This window comes from Salmo salar, chromosome ssa07 (genome assembly GCF_905237065.1).
Source record: "Salmo salar chromosome ssa07, Ssal_v3.1, whole genome shotgun sequence".
NCBI classification, from domain to species: domain Eukaryota; kingdom Metazoa; phylum Chordata; class Actinopteri; order Salmoniformes; family Salmonidae; genus Salmo; species Salmo salar.
The window spans coordinates 46,230,926-46,257,181 of NC_059448.1; the positions used below are offsets into that span (position 1 = coordinate 46,230,926).

Consider the following 26,256-nt stretch of genomic DNA (forward strand, 5'->3'; position numbering starts at 1 on the left):
CAGATTCTGTGTCATCATTTAACCACGCCTATGTTGTTACAACTGCTATTTGTGGTTCTTTATCACAGAACCCAATATTGTTTTTAGCATATCTGACTATTTTTCGTGAGAGAACGTTTATTAATTATTCTTTTCTAAAGTGTTTTTAATATAGCAATAGTGTGTAACGTGTCAAAGCGCTGCACCATTGCGTTTTTAAACTCAGCGTGGTCCCCCTAGAATTTAAGAATAAAATGGCATGGTACGTTCCAACAAGGACATCAACTGGGTAACAAATGTATTTTGGGGGGGGGGGGGCAGAAGTTGTAACTAATGTGCTGAAAGGCGCGCGTAGGTATGGTTATGAATTAGCTATCTATTCTAGTTAAAAGGCCGCGTTATTTGTTGAAATATTTTGTATTATATTGCCAAAGCCTGTCATCACTTTTAATCGCTGTAGTGTGTTGTAGGCTGCTAGCGTTTGAGTAGTTTCGCTGGCTGACATTAGCTGTCTGTTATTATCAGCTAACTAACCGCTAAACACGACGCTAATAGCTAGTTAGCAAGCGCTGCTATATCGCAAGCTAGCTTGTACAACAGTGTGGGGTGGGGGGGACTGCTAGTTACATAGCATTTCACAATGTTACATTATCATAGCATATCCTGAAGCCAAGGCTACCACCTTTCTGGTGGTTACAAGGAAGATAGTCTAACTAGCTACCGGCCGCGAACTAAGTATTCTAGCTAGCTACAGTACTGACCGTTTGTGCACTGTTGAGTTAGCAATAGCCAGGACATGCCTCATTGACCCTAACCTACTAACTAGATGCCTGTCTTCTATGTGTAACATATACACTTGGATTGTTAATGCCTATCCAGCCCTATTTTAACTCCTGAGATACGGGTCTATCTAAAACATTTTAGAGCAAACTAAGTCGCCAGGTCGTTAACTAGAGTAATTAGCTAGCCTACTTCAAGGAGCTATCTGAAGTTACTAGATTCATTTTTAGACCTTTTTAAATATTTTGTTTGGTGCATACCCATTAATTATTGAATAATATAACTAGTAGATGCCTCGAGCTTAGTTCAACTGTCATACCCCCATCAGAACCCACAATGTAAGGTTGTTTTTATTCCTTTTGTTTGTAAACACTGTATAGCTTCAAATATCAATAATGCTATACTTTTGATATAGATCAGGGGTAGGTAACCCTGTTATTGGAGTGCCACAGATACTACAGGATTTTGTCCCAACTAGGCACCACACTGAGTTAGTTAATTGATCAGTTCAGTGATTGCCTAAATTCAACATTCCAGGTCAGCTAAATCAAAAACATGAAGTGCCTGTGACATTCTAGGACCAAGGTTGCCTATCCCTGTCATAGATGGTCAGTACTTCCATCCATAGCTCTGTCCATGAATTTGAGTGGTTACATTTCTCAAGCCCCATCCTTCAGTTGTTTACCAAATCAGTGGCTATGTGGTCCGCTCTGTAATTGTTCCAACTGCACATTGCTCCTTTAAGAATGCAATCAATAACACTTGAGACTGAATGATCCACTGTAGTGAAATGGTGTTCTGTTGCCTTCACTTGGTGGATCCCCCTTGCTGTTAACCTTTGGAGTCCAATAGCCCAGTGGTTCTCAAACTTTGTGTCATGAACAGTGCTTATGCCCATAGAAATAGACGTGGCGCCCGCAGGGGGGACGTGGGATGTTCCCCAATGCTGGAAGCGGGGTCTGAGTGAAAAGGTTTGGGAACCTACAGCCTACATGATGTCAGTACAACAGCAAGAATGATGTCCCATTATGTGATCACTGACAGCTGTTACCTATGACCTTTCACACATTTAAAAAGCTTCCATCTAAACAACCCCCCCGACCCACATGGGCTGGGAGAAGGGTGTTTCACCGCACCCTTCCTAGAAAAGCCGGACAAGTCTGTGTTTCTGGTATATCTCTCTCCTAGTCGAATTGTAGCAAGGGATCTATATGACTGGTTTTGCATTTAGGGAAGTTCTGATCTCATGATTATCTTATTGTCACTCCCTACAGTAATTCCCTCGGTGACAACCTCAGAAATGATACAGGCACATTAGTTAATGTTCAGGCTTTAGGCTATATGAGTCCCCCTCAACGAGTTAGCCCAATACCGGAGTATGTAAGCTTTGGCTCGCTTGAGTGTGCATACGGAAGTATTATTTTTGGCTTTCAATCTGTATAAGGAAGTTAATATTAACCCCTCTTCAATCCTGATGCAGGTGGTGAAGTCAAACCAAAGAGTAAATACACCGGACATAAACGTCACCAAAAATACATTTAGCATGGAGGACTTAGGTCGAGGAGCCAGCTACACAGTGCCCTGTGACGACTACGTCCATGTGGTGGAGTTCAGCCCCTTTGACAGTGGCTCAGCTGCGTCCCTCCTGGCCTATGGAGGAAACCAGTATGTGGTGGTTGGCACCTGCCGCTTCCAGGTGAGTGGTAGCCTGCCAGATTCCTCTTCCTCATGTCCGCTCTTCTAGCCTCCCTTCTCAAAATGCATCTGAAGAGAAGATCCTCCCAAGGTTCCTCTCTGAGGAGGCATGGATAGGGGACACAAGGAAATGAGAAACAGTCTGTGTTTTGGTTCCATGTGTGACGTAAACCACTGCTGTATGTGTGACGTGAACCACTGTTTGTGCAGGAGGAGGATATGGAGGTAGAGGGGGTTGAATTCACCACACTGCGTGTTTTCCATCATGCGTTACGTGTGGATTGCCTTGCATGGAGCCCTGAGTCTCGGCTGGACAAGCTGCCCCAACTCATCAGGTAGCCTACCTTAAACCTTTTCGTTCTTACAGCTGTCTTCTGTCTTTACATCAGGGTGTCTGGTCCTGGAGTGCTGCTGGTTGTTTCAGGCTTTCTTTCCAGCCCTGCAGTAAGTAACAGCTGATTCAGCTCATCATGGTGCAGACTGAATATGTGGTTATTTGGACCAGCCACCACTGTGGGTTGAAGCTGCACTACTGTTTTTTTTTTTTTCTTCATCTTTCCTACGTAAAATGTATTTATAAAGCCCTTTTTATATAGGCAGATGTCACATAGCTCTTATACAGAAACCCAGCCTAAAACCCCAAAGAGCGAGCAAGCAAGCAAGCAGGAGAGGGCGAGAGGGATACTTAAGATCACACCGGGCTCCAATAAGACAGGAGAAAAACATCAGATAGGACAGACCCACCCTAGCCCCCCGGTAGATACACTATTGCAGCATAGATATTAGGGACTGGACGGAGGGGTCGGGGACACTGTGGCCCTGTCCCACGATACCCCTGGACAGGGCCACACAGTTTGCAAAAGCACAGCCTCCACACCACCAGAGGGATATCAACAGACCACCAACTTACTACTCTGAGACAAGGCGGAGTATAGCCCGCGGAGATCTCCCTCATCACTCAACCCACTCAAGTCGAGTATAGCGAAAAGAGCCTGGCAAGACGTGATGCACCCCTCCTAGAGACGGCATGGGAGAGCACTAGCAAGCCACTTACTCAGCCCCCGTAATAGGGTCAGTGGAGCGAATCGCAGTGGAGAGATGGTAGCCGTTTCTGCATCTCTCATATGGATCGGCCGACCATTCCATAAAAATGGAGCTCCATAGGAGAAAGCCCTGCCTCCAGCTGTTTGCTTAGAAATTCTAGGAACAATGAGGCTTGCGTCTTGTGAACGTTGGGTACGTGTAGGTATGTAGGGCTGGACCACCTGCTTATCCCAGAGCCATATATTTATCTAACTATGTCTCTGGATCATCCATCTACACCACCTCTGTGTCAGTCAGTGGTATGAAACCCTCAGTAGTCTTGGCCCAGCTGTATTCCTCATTCACCTCCCGTATGAAGCTCAGTCATCATTCTAGTCTGTGGCCCACTGTAGCGGTGGAATACCAACCCAGTTATTTCAGGTGTGGTTTGATAAAAAAAAGGAAGTTGAACATTATTACATAGAAAGCAAGGTTTTCCTCTTAATTGGAATGGTGGATGGGAATGCTGTAATCCCGTGGGAGATGTTTCCAAGTTGCTTTAATTGAAAGGGAAAAGCAGTGATACTTCCTGACCTTTTGTGGTTAAGTCTGCAGGGCCCTGGGGGCCGGCGTGTGACGTGCGCACGTGTTATTGCACTGATGGCTCCCCGCTCAAGTTCCGTCCCTCCCCTAGTTTTGCACGTAGTTATGCCTTCCAGGAAAAGCACAGTCTTCACGGGCTTGCCTGAGGCAGGGGCCGGCGAGGGTGCTAGGAGGAGGAGGGGGTAGGGGGCTTACGCTGGGAGGATCCCAGATTCTACCAGGCCAGCCATGTGAGGTCCAGTCAGCAACCTCCTGGTAGATTCTGGGGAACTGTCAGGATCACTTCCCCAGCATCAGCTCAGGGCCAAAACAGACCCAGTCATTAGTCAACATTAGTCGACATTGACAACTCTTTGAAGATTGTCTCATGAAGAAATGTTCTCCCACTTGGCACTTGTTCTTTCATTGACAATATTCCTGCAGCGTAGGCTAAATCTCGATAGCCTAGTTCGTATTGCAAGACTGTGAAGTATGTATTGAATTAGATTTGATGATAGATCTGGCCCAGGAATTGAGTTGAAAGAAGGGTGACATGCCCTGCACAATTCGCTGACTACTAGGCTATGTATCAGTTGTTGGTGTAATCACCTGTACCAGTTGCTTGGGGGAATATTCTGGCTGTGTATCGTGACATGCCAAATCCGTCTGTTCCTGCGACTGCAAATGTGTGAAAATGTGTCTTTTTCTTGCGATATGTGTGTTTTTCTTGTCATAAGTGAGTTAGTGTAATTGTGTAAGTAATTGCAGGCGCTGGTATATACTACAACTGATTAGAGGCAAAGTCGTCTCCCAGGCGTTAGAAATGCTCAAATGGCGTGAGGAATCTTAGTTTTTCTCCATGTTTATCTCCGCACTTAGAAACTCCCTGGCAGTGTTTCCATTGATCCATGTCCAAGTCTTTACCACACATCCAAAGGTGTCAGCCCACGCTGCAGTCAGACACACGCATAGACATGGACGTGTGCCAGGGTGCGTGTACGTACGCGTGTCTTATAGTAGGATGGGCTCTGTTTTGATGTTCTCTTTCTTTGTTTATGTTTTTCTCTCTCTCCGTCTTTCCCACCAGATTTTGCACTGCTGCGGCAGACAGAAAAGTGAGGCTGTTGACTTCTGATCTTCAGAATCAACATGAAGTCAAGGTAGAGTACTGGAGCCCCTGCCCTCACGACTAGATCCCACTGGAACTACTGCACCTGTCAGTTCAGTTGGCATCTGGTTTCTTTAAATCAAGCCGTTTGTATATAGCACACTGACAGTAGGCACTTAGTGAATGGCTTTTTATATTAGCCTAATCAAGAACCCAGCACGTAAGGAGCCAGCGAACTGTCCTACAGGCTTGCACCAAATGCAGTGTTTTGTTAATTGTATCTTCTGTGTTTCTGTGGTGATGTCTGTGTGGTTGTCTAGGTGATGGAGGGTCACACCAGCTACATCAACCACTTAGTGTTTGAACCCACGGAGGGGAAACAAATGGCTTCGGTCAGCGATGACCATACATGCAGGTCAGTCCGAACCTCCTCCGGGTCTCATTCAGCAAGAATAATATGAGTGTGTCTTCCCCCAGCTCTTGGATCTGCGTTCTGTTCTCTGTTAATGGTGCAGAAAGTCCTGACTGTGTTTCCAAAATGAAACCCAATGTTTATCACAACACACCCCGGTGTTGCCGTGCGGAATCACACCGCTGCTTCTCTAGCTTTTCAAAGTAATTGGTTAAATATGGAAATCCAATTAGCTGCAGTACTGATGGAGGTTGTTCCCCTCGCTTAGGGTTGACTCTTAACAAGGTCCCCCAATGTGGCCTATCAATCAGTAGCTAGGTAGTGGAGCAAGGAAGGAAAGAGTGTGTTGTTAGCCAAAGGTGTAACCATGGGGTAACCTGGCACAGGAGGTTGGTGGTACCTTAATTGGGGAGAACGAGCTTGTGGTAATGACTGGAGCAGAATCAGTGGAATGGTATCAAATACATGGTTTCCCGGTGTTTGCTATTCCATTAGCTCTGTTCCGGCCATTATTCAGCAGCCTCCACTGAACCTGATGGGCCTCCTGTTACCTTAGTAACTAGGGTTGTTGCTAGGGTCCAGACAGGGCGAAAGCCTGGCCCAAATCCTACTTCCTCTTTGCCCCTTCCCACACAATGTGAGCTCTTATTGTTTGACCTGTGATTGATGGGGGGGAACGTTTAATCAAGTTAGCAGCTTAGAAATGAATGACTGGCCCCTACTTTTCTCTCCGCTAGAGCCTGAAAGAGCACGTCTCTCATATCCATCTTTAAACCCAAAGCTCCCTGGATGAGAAACACACCTGAAACATCTGCTTTCTATTCATAAACTCATCATTTCAGGAGCCTGGAGCTCGCGGTTACACTTCCAGTCATCAAATACAGGCCATGGTTGAATTATCTCCTCAATCTCCTTCCGCCCTGCTTAAATGCTCTAAAGTGTTGGTTAGGATGAGGGCTGTGGGGAGAGAGAGGCCTCAGCTAGGGCTGGTGATGAAGCTCTGCTACTGCGAGAAACATCAGCGCACAGTTCTCCCTCAGCCTCCCTCTATAATGGTCTGGCCAGAGAAAACGGGTACGCTTGCTCGGCTCCATCTGCAGAAAGATTTAAATTCTGTCACGTTGAGAAAATATAGGACGCAGGAGGAAGAGTGAGGTTAAACTAGGGAAAGATCAAGTTAACAGGAGAGGGGCCTTCCACTCTGAGGTCAGAGTGTCTGCCAGAGGTCCTAACCTCTCTGGGCTCGGCTCCCATTGTCTGTTAGCTTCCAGTTGGATTTGCAGTAGGTATGTTTCTGTTGAGTGAGATGGATTCCTCAGTTCAGCCAGCTCTGGTTTCGTGTTGACATGGATCAGCAGAATACAGCTTACTCAAGGGGCTTGAACAGAGACACCTGCTGCAACTATTTGTGCGTGATCTCAAGTATTTGTTTTGTGTATGATCTACTCTGTGTGTCTTCCTTTTGGGAAGTATTTCTGAGGCGTTATCACAATAGTTTGAGACTTTCTCCCCACTCTAGCCCGTCAGTCAAGCTATCTGTCAGGTAGTATGTCCATGTCCACTCTACAACATCCCTGTCTTTCATCTCCTCTTTTCTTCTCATGTTCTCACGCTTTCTTTTTGCTCCGTGCTAGGGGATCCCATCATCAACTCTAGCGAGAGGAGCAAACCGATCCAATAAAAATGACTAATGGCCGAGATAATTATTTCAACAGTCCAAATGTCTGTTAAAGAACGTGTTATTGTTCAAGACACTTGAGCAGGTCCGATCAAGATGGATGTTGGTGTGGTTTCGGGGAGGGGAGGGGAGGACGGCGTGCTGTGCACCTCTGCCTGGACTCCCCTGTGAGGCTCTGAGGCGGAATTACTGTTGGTCTTTCTCAGCCCTCGTTCCCGCCGAGTGTCGCCAAGGTTATTTACCCTGCACTCTCTCATAATTTAGTTCACATGGTGCACACTACGTTTCCCATTTCCTCCGCTCATTTGGAAAACGTTGACCGAAATGAAAAGGTGCGGCGGCTGTTTTCTCACTCACATCTACACACAGACTTCAAATGCAGTCTCGCCTTTCAATTTTATTGTACATGAAGCCCAGTGTTATTGCTTGATGTCACAGCAGTTGTGTTATGCAATTACACATCGCTTTGTCAGTGGCGGTTTCAGTCTTGTTTCTTGCCCCCTTTCACCTTGTTCAGCAAGGATGACATTTTAAAAAAGAAATCATAATCTTTCCCCATTTGAAGGGCGAAGTGGTGGACCACAACTTGGCCGGATGCGGCGTAGCGTGCGATTGAACTCTACTTGGCGAGTGGTCTGAGAAGAGAGGGTTTATGCTTGTTTGTCTGCGGTCGTCTGAGGTTTCCAACCTCGCTCATGCTCTATGGAGGAGGGTCTGCACCTCACTCTACACAGGGCCATTCTGACTTCTGTGTCGAGTCAAGAAGCAAAAGCTCTCATGGAGAAATGTGAGGGTGTTTTATCCCCTGCAGGGAAGACACAGGAAAAGTTGAGGGTTTGTTTACTGAGGTTAACATCTGGGATGGGGCATAATCATATCCTCTCCTCCGTGCCACTGCAGACATCTCTCCAACATGTTTGACATTTAGATGGGCTTTGGGCCTTTTTTAGATGTCTTCTGCATGACCTCATCAGTCAGCGCATTCACATCGGTCCCAACCATACAGTCCTTTTTAAAAAATAAATAATTAAAACCGCATGCAAGTTTATTCCTCCCTGGTTCAGGGGAATGTTTTGTTAGTTTCGAGGCCTTGTGTTCGCTGAGGGCTCTCCGATGTGGTTGAAGAGTTGATCCTGGTCTGGGGAGCAGCCTGTCCTCTCCAAGTGATTTATTACATCCATGCGCATGTTTGCCTTGTGTCCTCGGCCTTCTCCCTTCGTCAGCGCAGGGCCCGCATGCCTGTCTTCGCAGCTCAAGGGGGAGATTACGACCAAGATCCCTTTTTCCCTGAAAGAAGGGCGGTACTAGTAAGGCTCTGTGTGCGCATCTCTTGGACAACTGACAGAAGTTAGATAAATTACACGCTGGCATTATGTGCTTTCAGAAAAACACTGGCATTACTACAGGCCTGGTGTGTGCTGCTCACTCATTAGAGTACATTCCGAAGAGAGTCTCAGACGCCTGGGGAAAGGTGGGTTTGGATGGAGGCTTGTAACTTCGCTTTTTTGACATGGATCCTGTGAGACAAAAACAGCCAGCCAGCCATGATGTCTTTGTTATTTTTTATATTTTTAGCTGCCATTAGCGTGTGTAATCCTTTGTTTTGTGTGCTGTCAGCACCAAGGCGCCTGCCTGCACTGTTCTGCACGTCATCTCCCCTCCCCACAGGGGGTGGCTGGACTCCGGAAGCTATTTTTAGCACTGCCGCGAGTCCAACTCCAGTACAGCTAATTGAGTGCTTATTAATCTTGTTTTTTGGACTTGATAATTTGACATTTTTGACAGGACCTGTTTTATCTGAAGCTTCGGACCGGTTGTTTGTTTTTGAATCGCAGACTTCCTGTCTGAGGTTGTTTTCTAACAGGTAGTTGAGGACAGGAGAATAATTTTCTTACCGTCCTTAAATGATTAATTTCCCCTGAGCACACCCCCTCTCCGACCATCCTGTAGTGTCCAGCTAGTGCCCCTTCCCTTTCATGCTAGATGGCCTCTCTTGTCCCCACAGGGTGTGGGACCTGGAGGGGAATGAAACCACTACATTTAGACTACGCTCTCCTGGCGTCAGTGTGTGCTGGCATCCTGAAGATGCCTTCAAGGTGCGTACAGTAACAGTGCTCTCCAGTTTCATAATGAGAGTTTAAATACTTAGTGCGAGTGAAAAGAGCTTGTGATACTAAACCTTTATCCTCTGTACAGCTGATGGTGGCTGAGAAGAAAGGGACGATACGCTTCTATGACCTGGTTACCCAGCAGGCCATTCTTTCTCTGGATTGCGGCCAGTCGCCGCTCATGTCGGCCGACTGGTGCCTCACCAACACCATCAAGGTGGGCGCGGTGACGGGCAGTGACTGGGTGATCTGGGATATTACCCGCTCCAGGTGAGTGGCAGGACAGATGCCTGTGACCGACTGGGTTTGAACCCGGACAAGGTTACCCATCACCTCCGTTACATGCTGTGTAACACTACTGTATGAAGGCATGGGATTTGTTAATGGTTATTTGTCTGTTCATAGTTACCCACAAGAGAAGAGGCCTGCCCATGTAGAACGAGCAGGAAACTTCAGGTAACTGCTTTGTCCATGCTTCCGAAGTCCTTGCTATCTGGTATCCTTGGGATGTCCCTCCCCCATTGAAATGAATATGTTAAATAATTAAGGTAAGGGTTATGGTTAGGGTGTAGGGTAGGGATGTCCCAAGGATCCTAAATGCTTCCAATTCCTCTGACCTTAAGAGTATTGGGATGCATGTTGTGGTAGTCCGGCTGAAACCGCCGCTACCGACGACGTCCATGATAATGGCTGTGGTGATGATGGTGATGGCAATTACTGTAACCATGGGTGTCATGGTCTTCCAGGTGGTCTCGGGTCAATGAGAATCTCTTCTCCACAACAGGATGTCCAGGCAAGATCAGCAGTCAGTTACTAGTGCATCACCTAGGTCACCCACAGGTCAGTGAGCTGTGTGTTTGGCTGTTTGCATTGACACTGTGTCCGTTTCTGAGTCATAAAAGTGTGGGAATAATGTTCAGTAAGAGTGTTGGAAATTAAGATAACATAACATGCTTCCTAGACCTGGTTTCTTACGTTTATATGGTGGTGTTGTTGCAGCCCGTGATGATTGGATCAGCCACGGTAGGGGCGGGTCTAAGCTGGCACAGGTCCCTCCCACTCTGTGTCATTGGCGGTGACCGAAAGCTCTCTTTTTGGATGACAGAAATGTAATGCAGTCACTCCCTATGGACATATGGGAGGCAATGCAAATGTACATTGAAACTGTTTGACCTGAGGTGTGGTTGGATATTTCTATTTTCATACTTTTTCAATAAAGTATTTCATTTTCCATGTTTTTGTTTGCTTTGACTTCTGAACTTAGTTTAGACACATCCTGGACTTTTGATGTTTATTTTAGAGTCCGACAACTGACCGTCCAGACAAACAGACAAACTGTCATACCCAGACAAACAGATGGGTGGAACTTGGCTTCTGTGAAAAGCGGGGCTGGTTCTGTCTTTCTCAGAAGCTTTGTATCAGTGCTAGTTTGTTATGATGTTCTGCCAAGCGCCTCAGGGTGAGCTGCAGGTCACAGGAATGTGTGCGCTCAATGCTGCCAGCACTCTACTCTACCGGTCAACATCACAATCCCTCTACAGGTGCTCACTTTCTCTCTGTAGAACAGACATACACACTCACCCATACACAATCTGTCTCACACACACACACACACACACCCCGGTAGGTCCTATAACACCTGCAGAGTGAGGCCTGGGAAGGGGAAGGCGAAGGACTAATGCATGCAGCCTGCTCCTGCTATTGGGTTATCCCTGAGATTATGACATGGGCAGGAAACTAGAGAGAAATAAGGTTTTGGAAGAGAAGCGCAGGAGACTGGGAGTTGAGGTCTTTTCAGGTCAGATACTACTGGCTGGCAGAGGGGATGAGTGATTTATCTCTCCAGAGAAGAGGGAGATGAAGAGAAAACATGAGCCACACATCTCATCATCCTAGTGGGTGGGGACGATCAGTGATGCTGAGATGGAGCATGGGAGACATTGGACCATAAGCCAACAGACGCAGAGTACTCCATTAGAAACAAGGGCTCATTGTATCCTATTGGATGGCCCATGTGCGAGACTAGCACTTACTAACTGCATTAGAACTACAAGAGGGCAAGCATTAAATTTGATCATGAATCATTTTTTGTGACAGCTAATCACTTGTTTCCACGGATGGATGTTTTTTAGTCCCAGGGCACAGCCCTTTGGATGGAGTTCTGTCCACAGGGAGTAACACAGAACGGTTTATTTTACTCCATTAATGTATGTGTAAGGGGTGAAACAGTAGGTTTTATTGTGCACCAGTGTTGCTGCACGACAGCGTAAGGCAGGTATAGGGGAGGTGAGACCTCCACTCTTTCAATCCCGCTAGACAGGCCTGTATGTTTCTTGGAGCGTACGCACTAACCTCCATCCACAATCATAACATGCTACCGCTCTCCTGGTCGAGTCTTTGTTTGAACAAGTCCAATGTGGTCGGTGCCGTACGTTTGCAGTGTTGGACACAAGTGGTGCTGGAATGGCTACGTGAAACACAGAGAAATCAATGTCAGAGACCAAGACGCCGCAACCTCTCTCTGCACACACCATTGAACATTTTCCAAAGGCTATAATATCCTCTTAGGGTGAATTAGAATTGCAAAGTGCAAGATTTCTGTGAGAAATGTGAGTCATGAATCGCTCAATCAATCGTGTCTCCCAGAATCAAAGTGACCCAAGATCACCACCTGGTGGTCTCCCACCTGTTTCTAGTCTCTAGATCAGGGATGGGCAACTCCAGTCCTCTGGTGCCGGAGAGGTGTCACACTTTTTCCCCATCCCTAGAAAACACAGGTGATTAGGTAAACTAATTGTGTTATAAACTAAAAATCACAATTAGTTGATTATTGGAGTCAGGTGTGTTAGCTAGGGCTGGGGCAAAAGTGACACCAATCAGGTCCCCGATGACTGGAGTTACCCATCCCTGTTCTGGACAGATGGCTTGCCTCCCACAATGTACCAAGGATCCACCTTAACACGTCTGGAAAGGAAAGGGAAAGTGGGATACCTAGTCAGTTGTACAACTGAATGCATTCAACTGAAATGTGTCTTCTGCATTTAACCCAACCCCTTTGATTCAGAGAGGTACGTAATGTATACAACGTCAGTTTGGCATAGAGGAAAGGGCGGCGTTGGTACATCCAGCTTTTTTAAGTCACTGCCTTATACGCTTCTTGCCCTATCGTAAACATCCCATGGACACATAGTAGCTGGTAAGATGGAGATCACAGGGGTTATTTTTAATGAGGGCATTTTTGCTAGTGGCTAGTTTGCATCAACTACCTTCACTAAACCCACAGCAAAGGTTTTGCCTGCAAACGTTGGTTTCGATGTGTCTGCCTCGTGATTTGTTTGGGAGAGTTGTCTGTCTGAAGAGGACCCTCCCGGAACAACCAAGAGAATCTGTCATTAATCTCAGACCTAGTACTGTTGCTGCCCTAGGTCTTGAATTTCGGAGACTGCTTTGTTACATTCTTTGACATACCATGTAATTTTTGGCAAGTTAAATCAAGTGTAAACTGAGCTTGAAGCTTGACGTATAAAGTATCCATATTAGGTCATTCTCATGACCCTTAACCTCTTATTTTTTTGTTTGAACAAGGAGATCCTTGGTTTGAAGTTGAACAGTAGGATAAACATGATAGAGCTATTTCTCATAGACCAGGAAGGCTTTCCTGGTTAGTAGGCCGATTTGGCTTCCAGCTTAATCTCCAGTTGTAATGTAATAACGAACGCAGAGAGGAATCAAAGAGAGATCAGACAGGTGTGAACTCTCCACCTCTCTCTCTGTAATCCCCTCCACCACTTCAGACAAGATGAGGCCTTCAGCTAATTCTGCCCCAACCCACACATTCGAAGCCAGGGGCTCAAGAAAAAGAGAACAAATGCTAATAATGAGCAGTATTAGAGGAGAGAAAACAAAGGAAGAGATTAGAGGTTTTCTTTGAGGTAAAAAAATACTTTCCTTTAATCTCCTGGGGATTTTCTTAGGCCTACATGATGTAAAACCAGCCTGAAGTGAAAATGTGTTGATCTGGATGAGGGCAGTTGAGAGAAAAGGCTGCAAAGCATTACAATACAGACTAAATGTGACTACGATAAATCATTAGAGCACTCAGTACAGTGGGTTACACAAAATGTAAATTGGATAATTTTGGTCAAAGTTTAATTTCAAGTGTCTCTGGGAAGTAATCATTGGGTTTAGCAGCATTTTTTTGTTTATGAATGCGGCAAAAGACAATGAGCTGTGCTTCATCTATGTCTTCAGGGAGGACTCTGTGAACCCAATGACCCATCCTTTTGAGTCTGGGGAGGCTAGCGTGCCAAGGTAACGATGGTCCATGACATTAGGAAACACTTAAGTTCTGAAGGCAGGATGATACTGTACATCATTGGGGGATTTGTGGTTAGTATGTGAGGCACAATAATCTTGCTTGGAACCAGTAGTGGTTATCGTATCGTCATGGCAACCTATTTTGTGTTTAGGGGCCTCAGCAGATTTGGGTCCCAGTGGTCAGTGATTTTCTGGGGGGGGGGGGATTTTTGGAATCGAGCTGTGCTGAATGTAAGCTGAGATACGCAAAATTATTAAATGTTTGAATTTGGGTTAAGCAAGTGGATGTGTCACTGCTGCACTCAAGTCGAGCGGTATAGTAGATAAATCTTCGGCTCTGTGCACCATTTTCTCTCCACTGGAGAGGTTGTGTTTCTCTGTGAGGAAAGTGAACCATGTTTGATTTACACTGGAATAATTGAACAGGAAGGCCTCCCACTCAAGGTGGTCGGAGGCTTTTACGGCCACTGTGTACATCATGATGTTTTACAGTCGGAGTAGATCTCTGAACTAATTTGCGTTCTGGCTTTAAAAATGAATACGGGTGAACTCTGGTGCAGACACATTGTCACTGATACAGAAACAAGGCATCTATTACCCCTTGAACCCACAGATGGAGAGAGGAAGAGAGAGGAGATGGAGAGAGTTTATCATGCCAGTTGTGAAACCCTACTGACCGTGTAGTGTTATACTGTGAGGTCTGTGTGACCAGGTCCAGCTTTAGATCCACTGGGCCTCAGTGCTGGCTCTGACAGTAGCCAGCTGAGGAAACATGATATTTAAATCATTCATAATTAGCTCCTTCCCTGTACTTAATAACACGTGAAGACAAATGGGTTCCAAGAATTTTCTAAATGGAAACAGTTGGTTTGGAATGGGAGGCAGTGGCACATGGGCTTATATTGTAGTACTCCCACCCTCTTTGACGTTCATGTTCCCTCTCGCTCTCTTTTTCTCTCTCTCTTGCTCGCTCGCTCTCTCAAATGCACAGACTTTGTATACTTTCTTGTCTCTTTCCTTGATCTCCCTCCATATTGGGGTTTTTCTCGCTCTCTATCAGATCACTATTTTACACATGCATTCTAAAGTTTTTGTCTGTAATCTCTCTACTATGATAAACATTCTCGGACATATTCACCCTGTACATTTCCTACCCCCGTGTGTGTCTCTCTCTCTTTCATGCCCTTTGTGATTGGACTGAAAAAATAAAATGTATTACTTTGTACATTCTCCTCACAATACATGTATAACGTCACTGTACATATCAATACATATCATATCAATACATACACCCAACAAGGAAATATTAATGAATCTTGCACCTAAATATAAATTGTGTTTTTCAGTTAACTAAATATATACACGGCATTTCACATCCATCCATTTTTAAATGCTAAATCTAGTTTAGTCTCTAAAAAATACAATAATAATAATGCAAGTATTAGCCCAGCAGGATTGAAGAGATGGATATTCAACTGATTGTCTTAAATGGAACTACTGTATTTTGTGCAATTTGAGCATTGATTGTTTGTGCATTTGGCCCCATGGCCACACAGAGAAATTACAGATTGCACCTTTAAAGACCCAAAATGGCTTCCCCTTCCCACCCCTCCAGAGGTATGTATCAGTTTCACTCCCTGAGTCTCTGGCTCAGTGTTGAGGCCCTCAGCCCAATTTCTCCAGGGCACTGTGGAGTATCTTCAGGTCGTCTCTCATCTGGCCTAGGGCATGCTGGATTTTACTGGGCTGGTCCAGAACTTCCAGGCTGCAGGTGAATGGGTCGTACCGGACAGAGAAGGGCCGTTGGATGGACGATGAGTACCGCCTGCAGGTAGAACAATAAGGTTTTAAAACATTGGCTCCATATTTGCGAATAAGCAACCATTTAATTTTAAACAGTTCTCTAGCACCAAATGCGTATCAGCCAATTCAAATCTGTGATTTACTTGCATGTGACAGAAAGCTAAAATCAAATCAAATGTTATTTGGCACATGCGCCGAATACAACAGGTGTAGACCTTACATTGAAATGCTTACTTACAAGCCCTTAACCAACAATGCAGTTTTAAGAAAATACCCCCCAAAAAGTAAGAGATAAGAATAACAACTAATTAAAGAGCAGCAGTAATTGAGGTAATATGTACATGTAGGTAGAGTTATTAAAGTAACTATGCATAGATAATAACAGAGTAGCGGGGGGGCATTTGATTAGATGTTTAGGAGTCTTATGGCTTGGGGGGTGGAAGCTGTTTAGTAGCCTCTTGGACCTAGACTTGGCGGTCCGGTACTGCTTGCCGTGCGGTAGCAGAGAGAGCAGTCTATGACTAGGGTGGCTGCAGTCTTTGACAATTTTTATGGCCTTCCTCTGACACCGCCTGGTATAGAGGTCCTGGATGGCAGGAAGCTTGGCCCCGGTGATGTACTCGGCCGTACGCACTGCCCTCGGATGCCGAGCAGTTGTCATACCAGGCAGTGATGCAACCAGTCAGGATGCTCTCGATGGTGCAGCTGTAGAACCTTTTGAGGATCTGAGGACCCATGCCAAATCTTTTCAGTCTCCTGAGGGGGAATAGGTTTTGTCGTGCCCTCTTCATGACTGTCTTGGTATGCTTGGACCATGTTAGTTTGGTGATGTGGACACCAAGGAACTTGAAGCTCTCAACCTGCTCCACTACAGCCCCGTTGATGAGAATGGGGGCGTGCTCAGTCCTCCTTTTCCTGTAGTCCACAATCATCTCCTTTGTCTTGATCACACTGAGGGAGAGGTGGTTGTTCTTGCACCACACGGTCAGGTCTCTGACCTCCTCCCTATAGGCTGTCTCATCGTTGTCGATGATCAGGCCTACCACTGTTGTGTCATCGGCAAACTTAATGATTGTGTTGGAGTCGTGCCTGGCCGTGCAGCCATGAGTGAACAGGGAGTACAGGAGGGGACTGAACACGCACCCCTGAGGGGACCCCCGTGTAGAGGATCAGCGTGGCGGATGTGGTGTTACCTACCCTTACCACCAGGGGGCGGCCCGTCAGGAAGTCCAGGATCCAGTTGCAGAGGGAGGTGTTTAGTCCCAGGGTCCTTAGCTTAGTGATGAGCTTTGAGGGCACTATGGTGTTGAACGCTGAGTTGTAGTCAATAAATAGCATTCTCACATAGGTGTTCCTTTTGTCCAGGTGTGAAAGGGCAGTGTGGAGTGCAATAGACATTGCATCATCTGTGGATCTGTTGGGGCGGTATGCAAATTGGAGTGGGTCTAGAGTTTTTGGGATAATGGTGTTGATGTGAGCCATGACCAGCCTTTCAAAGCATTTCATGGCTACAGACGTGAGTGCTACGGGTTGGTAGTCATTTAGGCAGCTTACCTTAGTGTTCTTGGGCACAGGCACTATGGTGGTCTGCTTGAAACATGTTGGTATTACAGACTCAGACAGGGAGAGGTTGAAAATGTCAGTGAAGACACTTGCCAGTTGGTCAGCGCATGCTCGGAGTACACGTTCTGGAAATCCGTCTGGCCCTGCGGCCTTGTGAATGTTGACCTGTTTAAAGGTCTTACTCACATCGGCTGCGGAGAGCGTGATCACAGTCGTCCGGAACAGCTGATGCTCTCATGCTTGTTTCAGTTTTTCTTGCCTCGAAGCGAGCATAGAAGTTATTTAGCTCATCTGGTAGTCTCGTGTCACTGGGCAGCTCTCAGCTGTGCTTCCCTTTGAAGTCTGTAATAGTTTGTAAGCCCTGCCACATCCGACGAGCGTCGGAGCCTTTGTAGTACAATTTCGATCTTAGTCCTGTATTGACGCTTTGCCTGTTTGATGGTTCGTCGGAGGGCATAGTGGGATTTCTTATAAGCTTCCGGGTTAGAGTCCCGCTCCTTGAAAGCGGCAGCTCTAGCCTTTAGCTCAGTGCAAATGTTGCCTGTAAACCGTGGCTTCTGATTGGGGTATGTACGTACAGTCACTGTGGGGACGACGTCATCGATGCACTTATTGATGAACCCAGTGACTGATGTGGTGTACTCCTCAACACCATAGGAAGAATCCCGGAACATATTCCAGTCTGTGCTAGCAAAACAGTCCTGTAGTTTAGCATCTGCTTCATCTGACCACTTTTTTATAGACCGAGTCAAATGGTGCTTTCTGCTTAAATTTTTTCTTGTAAGCAGGAATCCGGAGGATAGAATTATGGTCAGATTTGCCAAATGGAGGGTGAGTCTCTGTATGTGTATGTACTCGTCTCTGTATGTGGAGTAAAGATGGTCTAGAGTTTTTTCCCTCTGGTTGCACATTGAATATGCTGATAGAAATTAGGTAAAACTGATTCAAGTTGCCCTGCATTAAAGTCCCCGGCCACTAGGATTGTCGCCTCTGGATGAGCGTTTTCTTGTTTTCTTATGGTGGTATACAGCTCATTGAGTGTGGTTTTAGTGCCAGCATCGGTCTGTGGTGGTATGTAGACCGCTACGAAAAATACAGATGAAAACTCTCTAGGTAGATAGTGTGGTCTACAGCTTATCATGAGATACTCTACCTCAGGCGAGCAAAACCTCGAGACTTCCTTAGATATCGTGCACTAGCTGTTGTTTACAAATATGCATAGGCCCCCGCCCCGTGTCTTACCAGAGGTTGCTGTTCTACCTTGCCGATAGTGTGTATAACCTGCCAGTTGTATGTTATTAATGTCGGCATTCAGCCACAACTCGGTGAAACATAAGATATTGCAGTTTTTAATATCCCGTTGGTAGGATATACGTGCTTTCAGTTCATCACATTTATTTTCCAGCGATTGAATGTTAGCTAACTATACTGATGGCAAAGGCAGATTAGCCACTCGTCGCCTGATCCTCACAAGGCACCCCGATCTCTTTACGTGAAATCGCAGTTTCTTTCTCCAGTGAATGACGGGGAGACTGGGCCTGTTCGGGTGTTTGGAGTATATCCTTCCCGTCCGACTCATTAAAGACAAATTATTCGTCCAATTTGAGGTGAGTAATCCCTGTTCTGATGTCCAGAAGCTCTTTTCAGTCATAAGAGACGGTAGCAGCAACATTATGTACAAAATAAGTAACAAACAATGCGTTAAAAACGAACAAAATAGCATGGTTGGTTCAAAGCCAATAAAACGGCAGCCACCCCCAACGGCAGCCACCCCCTCCGGCGCCATCACAATTGTAGCTGGTCCCATCAGATAACATGGAACACGTTAGCCCTATGCTAACCTCAACAGGTGGCACTTATTCTTCATCAGCCTATCAAAGATCTTAGACTTATATCCACCAACCAATGGCATTTCTTAAAATAGGTCAACCCTGGCCACTAGAGGGATATTTTAAACCTACAGGGAGAGAGAGGCCCAACTCCGCGGAAAATCTGTCTCCTTCCAGCAGGTGACTTTTGTTTTCGTTGTTTCACTCACCTAAGCAAGGAGTTTTTGTATGGAAGTCAATGAGCGTCGAATTTGGTCAACAAAAAAATGTATAGCTTATTTGCTACATGAGGTTTATTTGATCGAATAGAAGTTCCGTAATGTTTAAGTTGTTATGAGTGTACTGATATAAGTAGGACACGTGACATCCCGGTAACTTTGAGGAAAAAAACACTTTATATTGTAGTTGTCTCGAGACAGCTATACATATTCATAACATGAAGCTAGTAGCATAGCATCTCTCTCCATTGAATACAGGCGGTTGAGTCAACAACTCTCATCGAATATTCAAATAAGATTACAATAATGAAATGTGTCCACAAAAAGGATAGGACAGCCTGGGCCCTAACGTTGGTGGTAGTTGTCTAGAAAACGGCACGGCAGGCTGTCTAGCTCCCTCCTATCCTTTTTGTGGACACATCTTATTATTGTAATCTTATTTGAATATTCGATGAGAGTTGTTGACGTCAACCACCTGTATTCAATGGAGAGAGATGCTATGCTACTAGCTTCATGTCATGAATATGTATAGCTGTCTCCCATGTATCTTGTCAGTATATCCACAATCTTTGCTGTTCTGTTGGTCTGTAATGTTGTGAGCCAATATTGCATTGATGCATCCTCGACTACGCTACTAGCTAGTGCTAACAATAGACATTTTCATGTTTTTGCATTTATGACAAAATCCCACGTTTTTGTTTCACACACATCTGTGCTTTTATGGAAAAATGAGGAGGTCCTTACAACATGTACATTTATCGTACATCGTAAAAACCCCAAAAAACAGAGGCCCTTATGGATTTGTCAAATAGTATGTCGACTATCACTATCATTATTGCCTCTAGGTGGCACACTGCTAAAACGGTTGGCTTGAAATCAATAGCTCACCGTGGGTTCGAGTCACCCTCCCGGCAATCTTTTTTGTTGTGGAAAATAACTGTTTACTGCCGGTCCTTGATGCTCAATTCAAAACGCATTTGACCAAGTGGATGATTATAATAATGCATAGCCTACAAAACGTTGTAGGCCTGGATGTAAGTGTAGCCTACCTACATAAGAATATACTCATGACAGCCAAGTGTGATAAACTTATTTTAAAATAACTGCAATACTGCCATCTGTAGGATGATAATGATACTAACTACAATCCTACTGTACACTTTGTAATGTTCATCCTCCTCGAGTCAAATAACGCGTGGATGGTTATAACTATGCATATAACACATTGCAGGCCAACATTTGTGTTCATGAACATCTAATATAGTCTATGTAATATAGTCTATGCAATATAATTATAAGGCCATAGCAGTGCGTTTGTCTGCAAGGCTGAAGAAAGAGTTCTCCTTATTCAATTGTTTAGTAATCTTTCTTTTCAAGCTGTTGGCGTCCTTTTTCAGCACACTAATACAGTACATGTACAGTATGTCTACATTTCAAAGGGGAGGAAACTCATGTGAAATTCTAACCCTTGCCGCAATCTGCGACAATTACGTGGACTTGGCACTTAACACAGAGAGCAATTTGACCAGTCAGCCAAATACATGTGACGGTTGCTTTGATGATCGGAGCATCCTGTTGGACTGAGGTGTGTTAAGGATGCTTCCATGAACAAGAGTTGGAACACGTCCAACCACGTTGACAATTGTAATTGGCCGATGCATCATTTGTGCCAGGATATAATCAGTGCCACCTGGTGAGGTTAGCATAGGGCTAACGTGTGCCATGTTATCGGATGGAACCAGCTACAATTTAGTGTTCTGCCACGTGCAAGTAAATCGACAAGTTTAATTGGCTGATATGGATTTTGTGCCAGAGAACCTGTTTAAAACCCCCTAAAATTGATGTCCGTGGCCCCGCGGAAATCTATTATCATGAAAAAAAATCATAAGAATCTGTCAGTTTAAGCAAGAGATATCTGTTTTTTGCATTGGATGGGTCTCAATGCATTGCATCCGCCTATGTAACACTTCCGCATTTGCAGTTAAAGGTGACAGCGTGGTGTTTGTCAGATGTATTTATTTAATTCCTTATTTAACCTTTATTTATACAGGTTTTTCTCATTGAGATAACATCTCTTTTCCAAGAGAGACCTGGTCCAATAGCATATGATGAGATGATGACATTCTGAAAATCGTCTTCTAAGGGGTTAATAAAATGTTTTTTTGATACTTCAAGGGGTCTTCAAATAGCAAAAGGATCCTTGGTATGACCTTAAAACATTTCCATATAGCTTAGTAGTACCCCCTCCCCCGGCTTAGACAGGGCTTAAAACTCTTATGGGTTAAATTTAAATGTTCGCAAGTATTGACTCCGAGTGTCTCCTCAGGTCATCTCATAATGAGGTCACCCGTCCAGCATCACTACTCTGGACGGTTCTGACTTAGAATATGTGGACAACTACAAATACCTAGGTGTCATGTTAGACTGTAAACTCTCCTTCCAGACTCACATTAAGCATCTCCAATCCAAAATTACATCTAGAATCGGCTTCCTATTTCGCAACAAATCATCCTTCACTCATGCTGCCAAACATACTCTAGTAAAACTGATTATCCTACCGATCCTTGACTTCGGCGATGTCATTTACAAAATAGCCTCCAACACTCTACTCAGCAAATTGGATGCAGTCCATCACAGTGCCATCCGTTTTGTCACCAAAGCCCCATATACTACCCACCACTGTGACCTGTATGCTCTCGTTGGCTGGCTCTCGCTTCATATCTGTCGCCAAACCCACTGGCTCCAGGTCATCTATAAGTCTTTGCTAGGTAAAGCCCCGTCTTATCTCAGCTCACTGGTCACCATAGCAGCACCCACCCGCAGCACGCGATCCAGCAGGTATATTTCACTGGTCACCCCCAAAGCCAATTCCTCCTTCGGCTGCCTTTCCTTCCAGTTCTCTGCTGCCAATGACTGGAACGAACTGCAAAAATCATTGAAGCAGGAGACTCATATCTCCCTCACTAGCTTTAAGCACCAGCTGTCAGAGCAGCTCACAGATCGCGGCACCTGTACATAGCCCATCTGTAAATAGCCCATCCAACTACCTCATCTTATTTATTTTGCTCCTTTGCACCCCAGTACCGCTACTTGCACACTCATCTTCTGCATATCTATCACTCCAGTGTTTAATTTTCCATACTGTAATAATTTCGACACTATAGCCTATTTATTGCCTCACCCCCTTATCCTACCTCATTTGCACACACTGTATATAGACTTTCTCTATTGTATTATTGACTGTATGTTTGTTTATTCCATGTGTAATTCTGTGTTGTGTCGCACTGCTTTGCTTTATCTTGGCCAGGTCGCAGTTGTAAATGAGAACTTGTTCTCAACTAGCCTACCTGGTTAAATAAAGGTAAAATAAATCAAATAAAAAATAAATAAATGTGTTAGCTAACACACCTGACTCCAATAATCAACTAACCACGATATTCTGTTTAGATTAATTTACTCAGCTGTTTGTGCTAGGGATGGGGTAAAAGTGTCACCACTCCGGCCCCCGAGGACTGGAGTTGCCCCTGTCCATCCATACTCTGCTCATTCAGATCACATTAACATATTACAAAACGTAATATGCTAATTACGAGTAACTCCTAAACAGCTGCTTTCAGTCTGATTGCTTCTGTGTCCTCAGATCCCCTGAGGTTCCCACTGGCTCCTCTCCAAAACCCCTGCAGCACTGCAGTCCAAGAGCGACAAGATCAACTCAAACCCAAATGTTACACATTTCCTGTGACGTACTGAAGTGCTCACATATAGACATTCACCACTTGTATGCATTGATGTACCTCATCTTAATCTTGGCATCCTCAAAGCTTTCTGAGACAAAGTAGACAGGCTGGAAAGTCTGGTCCTGGTAAGGCTGGATTGCTGTCTCCTCTGGGTTGAATGGCTTGTACTCAGGTTCGTTAGAGAGAGCATACTGAAAGATGGAAATAGAGATAAGTGATTAGTTATCGTTTTAGACTCTTTCAGAAATGATTAGCGGCATGTTATATGAAAACAGAGAAATTAGGAATTAGTCCCCTCTATCAGTACAATTCTACAGAGTACCAATGTAAAATCCTACTCACAATGAGTTCTCCATATGAGGACAGGAGGCCGGCACCGTATGCCTTCACAGTTCCATTCTGCTTACACAGTCCAAACTCCACTGTGAACCAGTACAACTGTCGGAGGAATGGCAACAAGTGATGAGGAAATGATAAGGCTCTGTTTCACGCCTGACAACACATTAATCAAATGATCAGATTGGTCAGTATTTTATATTTTCCACTAGATGGCAGCAAAGGTCCGTAATTTGCAGTCCAACACCCAACCTCAGTGCAGTATCTAATGTTTTACATCTGATTGGTAACTGCTTATTTTGAAATGAAAGCTCAAAGGTCAGCTCTTACGGTTGAGAGTCTCTCAATATCCTCGTCTGACGCTCCCAGTGAGGCTAGGCCAATTTCCTGCAAATGACAAACAATTGTGAGTGTTGCGCACTGATAAGACAATTTATGTATTATTATAATGGATGTATTATTACTCCCAAGCATCATATGAACCATATTAGAAGTCTAAATGTTTTTACCTGGGAAAACTGGGCAAATTCTTTGTCTGCAAGCATAGGAATATGGCCGAGTAACTCGTGACAGCAATCTCTGAGAGAAGGGAGCGCAAAAGCAGTGAATACATGACGCACATGAATATGTCCATTGATTAGACTGACTATCATGTTATTATTTATGGTCAGTTTAGTAAACTTGTTTTTATGACACACTATTTCGAGTGATTCTACTATGTCAGTAACACCAATTGACGTACGGCTCCGGGGAGTGCATGGGTGCGGAGGCGTGGCGGATGTACTGGGTACACTGGAACACTCTGAAGGCCAGGCTAGCTAGGAAGTCTCTGGCGGAGAGTAGCCCTGCCACCGGACGCAGCTGGAAGCCTGTCTTCTCTGGACAAGCAAGAACACATAGCAAGGTACCACTGTCAGACACATATTCACCAGTGGCATGGATGCTGATGTTCATACATGGTGAACAGTGACTGCCAATAGTGTTTCTGCAGTACGAGAACAATCCCTAATGTTGTTATTACTGTTGTAAGCAATCTACATTAAAATAACGAGGCATAATCATTCTATAAGGTGCGCACTGCGCACAGTCATCGACCAGAATTAGTCATTAAATGGAAAGTCATGGGCATGCTGGATTTGCCTCTGTCCATGTTTATTCTATTCCTTGAAGCTGGGCATAGTGCTGCTATTGCTCTGTCCCTCAGGCAGAGATAGACTGCTGGGCCTCACCTTTGAGGAAGGCAGAGACCTCCCGGAGCTGGGGGATACTGTCCTCTCCGTAGCCACACTCCCTCTCCAGCTGCTGCAGCCCACCCAGGAACTGTCTGCACGCCAGGTCAGGGTAGATGGTCCTCAGGGTCCGGTACACCTCTCTCCTGTTAAATGACAGCAGCAGCAGAGTCATTAGAACACTGTCATTCCAACTCAACAGGTATATTGACTGTAGATTATCTATCATTATGAAAGAAGTAGTAGGATGGTACGATGTCCATCTCCAGTATACTATACATCAGCTGTTATTCTCACCATGTGGCCACCTCCTCTGGTGTGTACTCCACTCTGGGTAATGGTTCCCCCCTGTGGAACAGAGATGGATGCATCAATACATCAGTCATTCCTTTACGAATGCATTTCTACAATGGCATGCCTTTGGTCCAATGATGCAGTGCTGGCACCTAAGAGCGACTGACTACATGGGAATAACTTTTTTGAAAGGTGAAAATGATGGGATCAATTTACTGTCTGTAATTCGCTGCAAGTTCAGCGATGAAGCACCTTCTTTTTCTGTATTCTGGATCACTGAATCCCTGAAAAAAGGAATCATAACAATTAGTTAGCCATGACATTTTTTGTTTATCCTTTTTGATAGTTGAGTATTATTTCTAACAATCCAATGAATTATACAAGTATTGTATCAATGCCATATAAATGGTAGCCTAGCAATATTGCTAAGGTAAACATAAACACTAACTGGATGGTCCTGGTCCATATCTGGATCATATTTCGTTATCAACAGGTTGCATTTATCCAGATCTCTGATCTTTCTGGGGAACCAGGGAACTAAAACAAGGATTCAGGAAAATATGGCAGAGCATAATTATTTCACACAATTTAAATGATTAGGTGTGATTGTATTCTCAACGACAAGAAAAACGTTACTATTATTAGAAACGTATGATTATTATTCATTCTAATTGTATTATAACCTTTTTCCTCTGGGATGGTGCGTACGTCGTCGGCGACTCTCTTGAGTGAGTTGATGAAGATGTCTGTGTGAGAGCTGTGCACTTCACACCTCATAAAGAACTCCAGATCATCACAGCCACTGTTCTTAGACTTCCTTCCTGGTCGGCTCTCAATATGCAGAAGCTTAGCTTCAAACGTCTGAATGCATGGTAAAGACATACATGTCATATTTAAGCAAACACATGTATATTTTATCACATTGAGTCGATGCCGTAGACCTGATCTATTGAAGCTCTCCATCTGCAACTCATTTCTAATGATGAACATGCTTTCCTTACCTCAAAGACTTTGCCAGTTTTAAAGAACCCTGCATTCTTCTCATGGCTGAGTGCGAAAATAATGTTCAGTGTCACTGTTCCTTCCTTTTCCTCAAACACAAAGTTTTCACCGCCCCGCGATGGGCCAGGGGACGATGAACCGCTGGCGCGCTCTTTCCGGGCATCTTCGATCAGACTTCGCTTTCTGCCGACGAACGGAATGTTTTGCACCGCACCCTCCGTCTTCATTGAACTTATGTCGATTTGTCGTAGACTGTCTGTCTTAAAAATAATATTGCAGAGTTGCTATGATCGAATAGTCTATATAGGCCTATTACCGGATACTGAGACTCTCCGAGGCACAGCTGTGTCTGAAACTGTGCTATCGTCAGAGAGACAGGTTTATATCCCAGTGCCACACAATTCTTTATGGAAATGAGTTACGCAAATGCACACGTCTGATTTTTAGGTGTTATGCGTCATAACAGCCAATCACCTTTTAATGGAATAAAACATCGTTTATGAAGCACGTATAGGCCTAATATATTGAGAGAAAAAACTTTTGTAGCCTACAAAATAAGATTA

At 44.8% G+C, this 26,256-nt stretch overlaps 2 protein-coding genes across 6 annotated transcripts; one reads left to right on the forward strand and one right to left on the reverse strand.

The window, feature by feature from the left end:
* The first annotated feature begins 34 nt into the window (after window positions 1–34).
* Window positions 35–10,596, forward strand: LOC106609455 (nucleoporin Nup37). Of its 5 annotated transcripts, none has more exons than XM_014208309.2 (10): window positions 35–241; window positions 2,240–2,455; window positions 2,665–2,789; window positions 5,147–5,219; window positions 5,488–5,582; window positions 9,263–9,353; window positions 9,454–9,635; window positions 9,771–9,821; window positions 10,112–10,205; window positions 10,365–10,596. In XM_014208309.2, exons 1-10 carry the CDS (start codon window positions 239–241, stop codon window positions 10,476–10,478), a joined length of 1,044 nt encoding a protein of 347 aa, XP_014063784.1. In that variant the 5' UTR covers window positions 35–238; the 3' UTR covers window positions 10,479–10,596. The 5 variants fall into 5 exon arrangements, with proteins under 5 accessions (XP_014063784.1, XP_014063783.1, XP_014063785.1 ...); XM_014208308.2 differs by having other exon boundaries at window positions 60–268; XM_014208310.2 differs by lacking the exon at window positions 35–241 and adding an exon at window positions 262–334.
* Window positions 10,597–13,319: 2,723 nt separating this feature from the next.
* LOC106609447 (tyrosine 3-monooxygenase) lies at window positions 13,320–26,055 on the reverse strand. The gene is made up of 12 exons (XM_014208300.2): window positions 25,693–26,055; window positions 25,375–25,552; window positions 25,140–25,228; window positions 24,908–24,975; window positions 24,695–24,745; window positions 24,398–24,543; window positions 23,911–24,046; window positions 23,678–23,747; window positions 23,499–23,555; window positions 23,175–23,270; window positions 22,890–23,023; window positions 13,320–15,507 (listed from the first exon to the last, which is right to left on the reverse strand). Exons 1-12 carry the CDS (start codon window positions 25,918–25,920, stop codon window positions 15,348–15,350), a joined length of 1,413 nt encoding a protein of 470 aa, XP_014063775.1. The 5' UTR covers window positions 25,921–26,055; the 3' UTR covers window positions 13,320–15,347.
* Window positions 26,056–26,256: the final 201 nt, after the last annotated feature.

Coding starts and splice junctions, on each gene's coding strand:
- LOC106609455 (XM_014208307.2), top strand. CDS start 1,650: ATGCCCATAGAAATAGACGTGGCGCCCGCAGGGGGGACGTGGGATGTT. Junction 2,456..2,664: donor TTGGCACCTGCCGCTTCCAG/GTGAGTGGTAGC, acceptor CTGTTTGTGCAG/GAGGAGGATATGGAGGTAGA. Junction 2,790..5,146: donor AAGCTGCCCCAACTCATCAG/GTAGCCTACCTT, acceptor CTTTCCCACCAG/ATTTTGCACTGCTGCGGCAG.
- LOC106609447 (XM_014208300.2), bottom strand. CDS start 25,920: ATGAAGACGGAGGGTGCGGTGCAAAACATTCCGTTCGTCGGCAGAAAG. Junction 24,746..24,907: donor CTTGCAGCGAATTACAGACA/GTAAATTGATCC, acceptor TCTGTTCCACAG/GGGGGAACCATTACCCAGAG. Junction 23,748..23,910: donor CCCATGCACTCCCCGGAGCC/GTACGTCAATTG, acceptor CCCTTCTCTCAG/AGATTGCTGTCACGAGTTAC.